The following is an 11,023-nucleotide window of genomic DNA, read 5'->3' on the forward strand; positions in this document are numbered from 1 at the left end:
CGCGCAGAGCTCGGGACTCGAACCCAAGTACTAGCGTCTTAACCACTTAGCCACTGTGTCACCCCAATAATAAATAAAGGATTGACTTAGCAACCATGGCAAAAAAGGTCATAAAATTGGGCAGGACTCACTTAACAACTGTCTCACTTAGCAACAGAAATTCTGGTCCTAATTTGTGGTTGTAAGTCAGGGTTGTCAAACTCGATTTCATTGAGGGCCCCATCAGGGTTGTGTTTGACTTTGGGTGCGGGGTGTGTGCAGGTGGGTGTGGCCAGGATGGGCGTGGCCAGCTCGACATCACTCGTGTCGGGGGGGGGACCCTTTGGCCCCCGGAGCATTCTGCCAGCGAAAACGGAGCTCGGGAGGCTCACACGCGCCCCTCTCGAGCTCCATTTTCACTCGCAGAGAGTTGCAGGGAGGCGTCGCAGCAGAAAACGGACCTCAGTTAGGAACAGCACCGTGGCCCGGTCCTTTACTGTTTCGAGGGTGGCCTTGCGGGCCAGATCTCAGCACCCGACGGGGTGGATCCGGCCCACGGGCCTTGAGTTTGACACCCCTGATGTAAGTTGAAGGCTACTCAGTGGATCTGCATTTTGTATCGAGCAACTGGGAATTCCTTGGAGGAAACTCACTTGCTGGCCCTCACGACCTCCGCGGCCGAGTGGTTGATGGTGACCTCGCTCAGGGGGATGCGTCGCTCCTCGACTTCGGAGGCGATGAAAGTCTCCTTGTCCCCGCTCTCTACCTTGATCAGCCGGATCTTCAGCTCCTTGGGGGGACCCTCCGTGAAGGAGCGCAGCTTCAGCAGGTCGGCCGAGCACACCATGGTGGACATTGAGCCCACCGGGCCTTCTTCCTTCTTGACCGGAGACCTCCGCTCGGGTGGAGGCGGTGGGGGTGGCGGTGGGGGCTTGGCCCCGTTCTCCCGGGCTTGGCCCTCGGCGCTCTGCACGTCCAAACTGCCCAGGATCTGCCGGTTCTTAACCTTGCGAGCTTTACCGTCCCGGTGTCTCCGCGAGCCGTCACGGTTGGACCGACGGTGCCGGCGGTGTTCCATGTGTGGCTTACGGGATTCATCCTTGGGGCGTGGAGGGGTCGGTGGCGGGGGCGCTGGAGGCACAGTGGCCAGGAGAGGAGCGGGCGGAGGGGAGGCCGGGACAGGTGGGGGACTGACAGGAGGCGGGGGGCTCTTCTCCCGTCCTGCTCGTCCCACCAGGGTCTCGCAGGCGCGGCTGATCTCCTCCAACACTTCCGACTCGGACTTCACGGGCCGAGGGGTGGGCAGGGGTGGCGGCGTGCAGGCGCGTTCCTCCGTGGCACCGCCGGGGGCCCCAGCCCACGCTTGGCCTGAGGTAGTGAATTGGGGTAGGGGGCTCTGGCTCGCACCGGCTGGGGGGGAGATCTTAGCACCTGGGGGAGTTATCGGTTTGAGCCGATAGGAGTGTTTCTGCCCCTCCAGCACATTGGCCAAAGACTTGAGAAGGGACGGGGTGTTGTGGGGGGCGAACTTCGCCCCGCCGGAGCCTGCGCCAGCCATTGCTGGGGGACGCTGCTCTTCCGTGTCCCGCTTGCCGAAGCGATAGAGGCAAGGGGGCTCGGGGGGATCCTGCCCAGGTGGTTTGGGGTAATCGAAGGAACCAGCGGAGGCCGAGGGCAGCTTGGGCCTTGCCAGGGGAGGGGGGCTAGGGAGGAGGGCGGCAGGGGGTGGCGGCGGTGGAAAGCTCTCCTCCCGCTCTTCTTCCCCGCGGCGGATGGATTCGTCCAGCATTTTCATGATGTTGGCCAGCCCGTCCGGCAAAATCTTGGAGAACTCGGGGGGTTCCTCGAACTGATCTTCTAACGGAGGGCTGGCAAAGCCAAAGAGGCGGTCGGAGGATGCCTCCATGGCAGGGGGCACCCCTGGCGGCTCCGGCGTCTTTGGATACGAGGCCCGGGACGGTGGAGGCAGCGGGGGTGGTGGCGGTGGCGGTGGGGGCACCGGCAACGGAGGGGGGCTTTCTGGGGACCTGAAGGTTCCTGAGGTAATTGAGGGGCTCGGATTCCGGGGCCTGGCACCCCCGGATCCGTTCTCTTCCCGGCTGCTCTCGGAAAGCCAGAATTGGGGGGCCGGCGAAGGCTCGGGGCTGGCCGGCCCGGGAGTCTCCCCAGCCCCTTCATGGGGGCGGGAGAAGCTCCCTTGCTGACTGCTGGGCCCCGAATCCTGGAAGCCGCACCCCGAGTCGCAATTGGCCAAGGACGGAGGGTCGGCCCCGCAGGGTTCCCCGCCGCACCCGAAGAGGATGTCCCCCAGGGGGTCTTCGTCCTCGGCCTTGCCCTCCCCCGCTTTGTTCAGCCAGGGCAACGGAGGGGGAGGGGGAGGAGGGGGCGGGGCTGGGGGGCACTGGGGAGCTGAGGGAGGGGGTGGGGCAGCGGCTGGCGGCGGCCCAGCGAGGTTGGGAGGCGGGGGCTGCATGCGCGCACAGGGCAGGTTGCGGGGGGCGAGGCAAGGGGCGGGGCGGGAGGGCGGGGCCCGTTTGCGTCCACCGTTCTCCGACGTGGGACTGGACGACTCCATAGCGGGTGTTTGGTAATGATTAGAAGAAGCCTATGGGGGGGGGGAGAAGGGGGGGAGAAATAACATAAATAAAATCTCTCAAAAACTCTCCTTCCTTCCTTTCCTCCCTCCCCTCTCTCCTTCCTTCTTCCCTTCTCTTCTCCTTCCTTTCCCTTCCTCCCTCATTCCTTCCCTCCTTCCCGCTCTCCTCCCTCTCTTTACTACCTTTCCTTCCTTAAACCCTTGATTCTCTTCCGTCCTCCCTCCTTTCTCTCTTCCTTCTTCCCTCCCTCCTTCCTCCCTCTTTTCCTTCCTTCCTTTCCTTCCCTCTTTCCATTTTTTCTTTCCTTCCTCCCTCCCCTTCTCTTGTTCCTTCGTTCCTCCCTCCCTCCTTTCCTTCCTTCCTTCCATCACTCCCTTCTGACTTTCTCTTCCTCTTTTTCCTTCCTTTCCTCCCTCCCCTCTCTCCTTCCTTCTTCCCTTCTTTTCTCCTTCCTTCCCTTTCCTCTCTTCCCTCCTTCCCTTCCTCCCTCTTTCCTTCCTTAATCCCTTCTCTTCCTCCCTTCGTCCCTTCTCTCTTCCTTCTTCCCTCCCTCCTCTCTTCTTCCTTTCCTCTTTTCCTTCCTTTCCTTCCCTCCTTCCTTCTCTCTTTCCATCTTTTCTTTCCTTCCTCCCTCCCCTTCTCTTGTTCCTTCGTTCACCCCTCCCGCCCTCCTTCCCTCTTTCCTTCCTTCCTTCATCACTCCCTTCTCACTTTCTCTTCCTCTCTCCTTCCTTCCTTCCTTTCCTCCCTCCCTCCTCTTTCCTTCCTTCCTTCCTTCATCACTCCCTTCTCACTTTCTCTTCCTCTCTCCTTCCTTCCTTTCCTCCCTCCCTCCTCTTTCCTTCCTTCCTTCCTTCCTTCATCACTCCCTTCTCACTTTCTCTTCCTCTCTCCTTTCTTTCCTCCCTTCCTCCTCTCTTTCTTTCCTTCATCACTCCCTTCTCACTTTCTCTTCCTCCCTCCTTCCTTCCTTCCTTTCCTCTCCCTCCTCTTTCCTTCCTTCATCATTCCCTTCTCACTTTCTCTTCCTCTCTCCTTCCTTCCTTCCTCTCCCTCCCTCCTCTCTTTCCTTCCTTCCTTCCTTCATCAATCCCTTCTCACTTTCTCTTCCTCTCTCCTTCCTTCCTTCCTTTCCTCCCTCCCTCCTCTTTCCTTCCTTCATCATTCCCTTCTCACTTTCTCTTCCTCTCTCCTTCCTTCCTTCCTCTCCCTCCCTCCTCTCTCTTTCCTTCCTTCCTTCCTTCATCACTCCCTTCTCACTTTCTCTTCCTCCCTCCTTCCTTCCTTTCCTCCCTCCTCTCTCTTTCCTTCCTTCCTCACTCCCTTCTCACTTTCTCTTCCTCCTTCCTTCCTTCCTTCCTTCCTCTCCTCCCTCCCTCGGTCATCCCTACCCCCTTCCTCTTCAAGGACTCTGCCCAAACGGCCCACCGTGCCCAAGCGTTCCCTGAGTCTCCCCGGGGCCACTTACAAGGCTTTCCGAGGCCAGGGGCCCCCGTGAGGTGGTCTTGCTGCTGCTGCTGCTGCTGGTGGTGGTGGTGGGTCCTCCCGGGGTCGGGCGCGGGGCATAAGGCACGCAGGCGGACGTTGCTGGTGTGGTGGTGGACTCTGGACGCACCCGGGAGACTCGGCCGTCTCTAAGGTCACTTCCGTTGGGCCGGGCTGAGCAGCCGTGGGGCTCAAGGGGCGCGCGATGTGCTGGCGGTGTGCGGGGAGGGGGCGCCATGGCCGGCAGGCGGTGAGGAGGCGGGTGGGAGCTGTAGGCGGGTGACGGGTAGGGGAAAGGGTGAGCCACTGAATTCCTCTGCTCCTGGGGGAGGAAGAGAAAGACGGAGAGAGAAAGAAAGGGAGGGAGGGAGGGAGGGAGGGAGGAGGAAGGAAGGAAGGGAGGAAGGAAGGTAAAAGGGAAGGAAGGAAGGATGAAGGAAGGAAGGAGAAAGTGGGGGAGAAAGGAAGGAAGGGGGGTAGGAAGGAGAAAGGAAAGAAGGAAGGAGGAAGGAAGGAAGGAAGAAAGGAAGGTAGGAAGGAAGGGAGGAGAAAGGAAGGGAGGGACGGAGAAAGGAAGGGACGGAGGAAGGAAGAAAGGAAGGAAGGAGAAAGAAAGAAAGAAAGAAAGAAAGAAAGAAAGAAAGAAAGAAAGAAAAAGAAAGAAAGAAAGGAAGGAAGGAAGGAGAAAGGAAGGAAGGGAGGGAGGGAGGGAGGAGAAAGGGAGGGAGGAAAGAAGAAAGGAAGGAAGGAGAAATGAAGGGAGGGAGGAAGGAAGAAAGGAAGGAAGGAGAAAGGAAGGGAGGGAGGAAGGAAGAAAGGAAGGAAGGAGAAAGGAAGGAAGGAGAAAGAAAGAAAGAAAGAAAGAAAGAATGAAAGGAAGGATGAAGGAAGGAGAAAGTGGGGGAGAAAGGAAGGAAGAGGGAAGGGAGGTAGGAAGGAGAAAGGAAAGAAGGAAGGAGGAAGAAAGGAGAAAGGAAGGAAAGAAAAGGAAAGAAGGAAGGAGAAAGAAAGAAAGGAAGGAAGAAAACAATAAATAAATAAATTCAGGTGTTCTTGCTATTAAGATCCTTCTTGCAAGATGAAGCGATCTGGGCTGACCCCCCCCCCCAATCATTCCCCCCCCCAGCCCCAGCCCCCCTGGAATCGGGCCTTTGCAAATGCCAAGCCAAGCGGGCAGCCAGCAGCAGGCAGAGCAGGGAAGCTCCCCCCCCCCCCCCGTTCGCCTCCGCTGCCCACCCTCGCCCGGGGGGGGGGGGGGGGACACTAACAGTGGGTTACTAGATTGGGGGGGGGGGGGGGCTAATAGTGATGAAATGTATACAGCCGCCCATCCCACAAGAAGCCGGGACTCCGGGCCGTATACCTGGGAATACAAAGGACAGGGAGGAGGGACCCCCCCCGCCCTCCACAAGGACCCCCCCCATTTAAAACATTGGATTATCAGCTTTGTCATACTCTCCTTCCTCCATCCTTCCTCCCTTTTGTTCTTTCCTCTCTTCTTTCCTCCGTCTCTTTGTTCCTTCCTCCCCTCATCTTTTTTCCACCTCTCTCTCCTTCCTCCCTCCCTCCTTTTCTCCTTCCTTCCTTCCATCCCTTCTTCCCTTGCCCTTTTCCTTTCCTCTCTTCTTTGCTCCATCTCTCTCTCGTTTCTTCCTTCCTTCCCTCCCTTCTCCTTTTCCTTCCATTCATTCCCATCCATCTTTCTTCCCTTCCTCATGCCCTTTCTTCCATCCCTTCTTTTTCTATTTCTCCCTTTCCTTTTCTTTCTTCTTCCTTTCCTTTCCTCTCCTATTTTCCTTTCCCTTTTCTATCTTCCTTTCCTTTCTTCCCCTCCCTCCTTTTCTTCCTTCCTTCCTTCCTTCTTCTTCCCCTCTCTTTCATGCTCTCTCTCCCTTTCCTTCACTTTCTTCTTCCTCCCAATATCTGTCTCCCTCCCTCTCCCCCTCCTCCCTTCCCTCCTTCCGGGGTGGGTGGGGAGGCCTGGAAGTGGGGCGTCGGCCTTACTTGTCTCTCTGGGGCGGCCAAGTTCTTGCGCTCCTGGACCCAAGGGTCTCCATGCAGGGGGCTCCATAATCCAGGCTTGGGCAGCTGATAGTGGGGATTGCCGGGGGCTCCGGGACCGGAGAGGTGCTGGCCTCCCCCATTAACACCGTTCTGCTCCCCGGCAGGCATGGGCAGAAAGAGAGCAAGAGGAGTGGGTCACAGCCTCCAAATCCCCACCGCCTCCTCCTTCCCCCCTCCCAGCTGCCCCACATCCTTCCCCATCAAGGGGGGGGGGGGGGGGAAGGTCCCAGGAAGAGATGAATCTCACCTACAGAGCCATTTCTCCCTCGTCTTTCTTTTGAAAAAGCCAGCAGCCCCCCAAGCAGAAGGCGAAAGCAGCGGCCGCAGAGGAGGGAGGGAATGAAGCATGCGCAGAGTGCCAGCGGGAGGCGGGTGGGGGGCTTCTCTACCTGATCGGGACTGGTGCTGCGCCGTCTCTTCATGGGCGCCGGCATCTCTTCGCTGTGGCCCAGGTGGGCTGGATGCTGGACCGGCGGGATGGGCTGGACCACGGGGGGCTCCATGGGGGGGCCGGGCCTCTTGAGTTGGGGGTTGCGCTTCGCCGAGAAATTCCTTTTCTGGGGTGGGGGGGGGAAGGGGAAGGTGCGAGAGAGAGGGGATTGGACCTTGAAAATGGGCTTTTTCGGCTAACGAGACGACTCGCAAGGCCTTCCCGCAAAAACGGGGCATCTCGAGGGAAGATCTGGGACGCTTTTAAGAGGGGGGGACTTCAACTCCCAGAATCCCCACCCACCCACCCACCCAACCAGCCATCTTGACTGGGGGATTCTGGGAGTTGAAAGGTAATCTTAAAAGGTAAAAAAACAACATCGTTGTAGGACAGGGGTCTCCAAACTTAGTGATTTTTAAGGCGCGTGGACTTCAACTCCCAGAACTCCTCAGCCAGTCCAACTTTAGCAATTTTAAGGTGGGTGGACCTCAACTCCCAGAATCCCTCAGTTCAAGATGGCCAGCAGGGGAATTCTGGGAGTTGAAGTTCATGCAATTTAAAAGACACAGATTGAAAAATGCTGTTCTAGGAACAGGGGTGTCCAACCTTGGCTGCTCTTAGACTTGTGGACTTCAACTCCCAGAATCCCCCAGATCTTGATTGGGGGATTCTGGGAGTTGAAGTCCATACATCTTAGAAGGTAAAAAAAAACCAACACCATTGTAGAACTGGAGTCTCCAAACTCAGTGATTTTAAGACGCGTGGACTTCAACTCCCAGAATCCCTCAGGACAGCCATCTTGACCAGGGGATTCTGGGAGTTGAAGTTCATGCAATTTAAAATATACGCAGATTGAAAAATGCTGTTCTAGGACACGAGCATCAAACTTTGGCTGCTTTTAAGACTCGTGGACTTCAACTCCCAGAATCCCTCAGGCAGCCATCTTGACTGGGGGATTCTGGGAGTTGAAGTCCACACATCTAAAAAGGTTGAAAAACGCTGTTTTAGGAAGGGGGTTCTCCAAACATGTGGACTTCAACTCCCAGAATCCCCCATCCAGCCTCGGGGAAAGGAGGCAATAAACAAGGCGTCCAAGTTTTCCTCCTTGTTTCAAGGCCAAAAGATGTCCACAAAACTCATCCAGACCCAAGAGGTCCTCAACTTACAACCAGTCGTTTAGTGACTGTCTGAAGATACGATGGCACTGAAAAAAACTGACTTCCAAGGTCCCTTCCAACTCTGTTAATGACCGCTTTTCAGACTTACGACCGTTGCTGCCAGTCCCATGATCACAATTCAGATGCTTGGCAACCGACTCACACTTATGATGGTTGCAGTTTCACGGGGTCCTTTGATCGCCTTTTACGACCTTCGGACCAGCAAAGTCAACAGGGGAGCAGGATTCATTAAACAGCCGTGTGACTCACTTAACAATTGCAGGGATTCCCTTAACCACGGTGACAAGAAAGGTCGTAAAATGGGACAAAGCTCACTTAAAAGCCGCCTCATTTATCAACGGAAATTTTGGCCTCCGTCACGGTCGAGGACTATCCGTATTCCCGGACAATTTTGCCATTCCTTTATTTTTAGCAACGACGCAAAGGCAGCATTTTCAGAGTTGGAAGGGACCTTGGAGGTCATCTAGTCCAACCCCCCGCTCAGGCAGGAGACCCTGCACCATTTGACATAAATATGTAATATAATCACAATAGAGCCGGAAGGGACCTTGGAGGTCATCTAGTCGAAGCCCCTTTCCAAGCAGGAGTTCCCCCCCCTCAAACATCATTGATCTTGTCCAATCAGATACAGGGGAGTTTCAGCCATTTTCTTTGAATAAAAGATGCAGATTTTTTAAAAAACTCACGCAGGAGTCCTGGAAAAAACCCTCTTCCTCTTTTACATTCCTTCGTTAATATTCAGAAAAATATTAACTTTCCCCCAGAGAGGAGTTCTCAAAAAAATAAAAATGGAAACAGTGATTGACACGACAGACTGCGGAACGGAAGAAAATCGGTCCAAAACATTTCTTTTGAAAAGCTATCGAATGACTCATAGAATTTTTAAAAAGTAACAGAAACCCCCAAATATTCCTTCAGCTTAAGTAAGTCCCAAATGGCGCAAGTTTGGCCAACCAGCTTTGCCTGGATGAAAGGGTGACTTTGGAGGCGAATTAAGGTCCGGGGGTTAAGGGGGGGCACAGATGGAGCCCCCCGTTTGGTGGGGATTGGAGGTGAACATGGGACATCTTCTTACCTCAAGATGTAACAGGTTCCAGACTTGTTGCAAAGGGGGTAAAACCTTGTGCCGGTGATGAGATGACCCCCCCGAATGGAAATTCCACAGCTGAGCCTGAAAAAAAAAAGGGGGGGGGAAGGGTAGGGGGAAGAGGAAGAAGGAGGGACGGAAACCACGTTAAAAAAGAAAAGTTAAAAGATTTTCTTCACAGAGTTTGGGGAAGGGTTTTTCTTGGGAAGAGTCGTCGTAATATCTCCTGGTGGTCACCCATCCAAACAAACCGACCAGGCCAGACTGTTCTTTACTTGGCTTTTTAATCTGGGGAAGGGGCTGATTTAAGAAAGAAACAGGTAGCCTTCTTTGCTTTGACCAATAATATTTATGGCAGTTTGGTGGAATGGTTAAGGCAGCAAATAGGAAACCGGGAAACGGTGAATTCTAGTTCTGTCCTAGGCACAAAAGCCAATTGGGTGACTTTGAGCCAAACACCAGGAGACTGGGAGTTCTAGTCACATTTTCGGCAAAAAAAGTCGATTGGGAGATCTTGGGCACCAGGAGACTGGGAGTTCTAGTCCCACCTTAGACATCAAAGTTGGCTGAATCACTTTGGGCCAATCACCAGGAGATGGTGAGTTCCAGTTCCATGTTACACATAAAAGCCAGCTGGGTGACTTGGGCTAATCACCAGGAGATAGTGAGTTCTAGTACCGCCCTAGGCATAAAAGCCGGCCGGGTTGTTTTGTGCCAATCACCAGGCGACTGGGAGTTCTAGTCTTAGGCAAGAAAGCCAATTTGGTAACTTTGGGCCAATCACTAGGAGATGGTGAGTTCTAGTCCCACCTTAAACATCAAGGACAGCTGGGTGACTTTGGGCCAATCACCAGGAGACGGTGAGTTCTAGTCCCACCTTAAACCTCAAGGGCAGCTGGGTGACTTTGGGCCAATCACCAGGAGACGGTGAGTTCTAGTCCCATCTTAGGCATCAAAGTCCACTGGGGTGACCTTGTTATGCCAGTCATTTTCTCAGCCCAACCCACCTCGCAGGGTTGTCGTGGTGGAGAAAATAGGAGGAGGAAGGTCTGCGAAATTAGCTCGCCGCCTTGAAATTTTGGCATAGAAGGATGGGAACGTCTCGGCTTCCCCACACACACACACACACACACACACACAGCCCCCTCTGCTGCTCCTCCCCGAGGCCTGACGCTCGCCTCTGGCATCCCCCTCCCGCCCCGCGGCCCTCCTACCTGTTGCAGCCTCCCGATCCGTGCGTGCATCTCCCCGTAGCTCCCGTAGTCGCGCTGGTACCGGGCGGCATTTTGATAGCACCGAATGGCTTCCTCGCAGTCTTGCTCGGACTCGTAGATCTCCCCCAGTTGTTCCCAGAGGTGAGGCTGGCCCTGGTCGCGGAGGAGTGCCTGGACGCAGCCGTGGATGGCCTCCAGTTTCCCGTGCAGGGGGCGGGGCGGAAGGTTCCTGGAGTGGGGAGGGGGGAATAAGAGGGGGGACGCAATGAGCAGGGCAGCGAAGAAGACAGGGGGTGCGGTGGGCTCCCTGGGAATTGCGGCGTTCCCGAGAGCCTGAGCAAATTCCTTGTCCTTTTATTAATCGACTGTGAATTCTGCTTCTTCAAAGTCTTTCCAGGGAGGATTTACGGTCACCGACCTCATCTGGCTGGCAGAGCTGCCAGGCCGAGATCTGCAGAACTTGGCCAGGAGTCTCCAAACCAATGAAGCGAACTAACGGTCTCCTGCAAGCTCCACTCCCCTGGCGCTCCCTTTTTTATTTCCTCTGGGAGGGGCCATTCATCGTGTGGCCTTACTCCCAAGTCGACCCTTGTTCCTTAGCTGTTCCCTTCGTCTGGACACTCTGTGCATGCGCACCCTGGGAACAGGCTCCAGCTGTTCTTCTGCCCCACTGATGTCTGAAGGCAGCTGATAACTGGCAAACAGCCCAGGCCCCATCTCTGCTTCCGACACAGAGCCCTCGTCCGAGCCTTCCCCAGACTCCAGGACCGGCCCAGGCTCCTCCCCAACCTCCTCACTCTCCGAATCGGCTGCCTCTGGCGGGCCACAAGGAGCAGTCTCAAAGGAAGGGGGGCTTCCTGCAGATATGGAGTGGGGGAATCTAAGAAGGACCCAGCAAAGGAGAGGGGAGAGCCAGGGATGGAGGGGGGGGAGGAGGGCAGCAGAGAAGCCGAAAAGGACAGAGCTATGCAGCAAAGAGACCGCAGGAC

At 55.6% G+C, this 11,023-nt stretch overlaps 1 protein-coding gene across 1 annotated transcript in view; it reads right to left on the reverse strand.

Annotated features, from left to right (window-relative positions):
- The window catches only part of LOC309400320 (lysine-specific demethylase 6B-like), a gene marked incomplete at its 5' end in the record, with an annotated part of 35,155 nt that overhangs the window by 23,382 nt on the left and 750 nt on the right, over positions 1-11,023 (reverse strand). The window contains 6 exons of the mRNA XM_081968733.1: positions 633-2,584; positions 4,045-4,383; positions 6,066-6,215; positions 6,515-6,682; positions 8,809-8,904; positions 10,035-10,263. Coding sequence (XP_081824859.1) covers positions 633-2,584; positions 4,045-4,383; positions 6,066-6,215; positions 6,515-6,682; positions 8,809-8,904; positions 10,035-10,263 — 2,934 coding nt within the window. The remainder of the gene's footprint in view (positions 1-632; positions 2,585-4,044; positions 4,384-6,065; positions 6,216-6,514; positions 6,683-8,808; positions 8,905-10,034; positions 10,264-11,023) is intronic.

This window comes from Natrix helvetica, assembly GCF_964273705.1.
Source record: "Natrix helvetica genome assembly, chromosome: W".
Classification (NCBI taxonomy): domain Eukaryota; kingdom Metazoa; phylum Chordata; class Lepidosauria; order Squamata; family Natricidae; genus Natrix; species Natrix helvetica.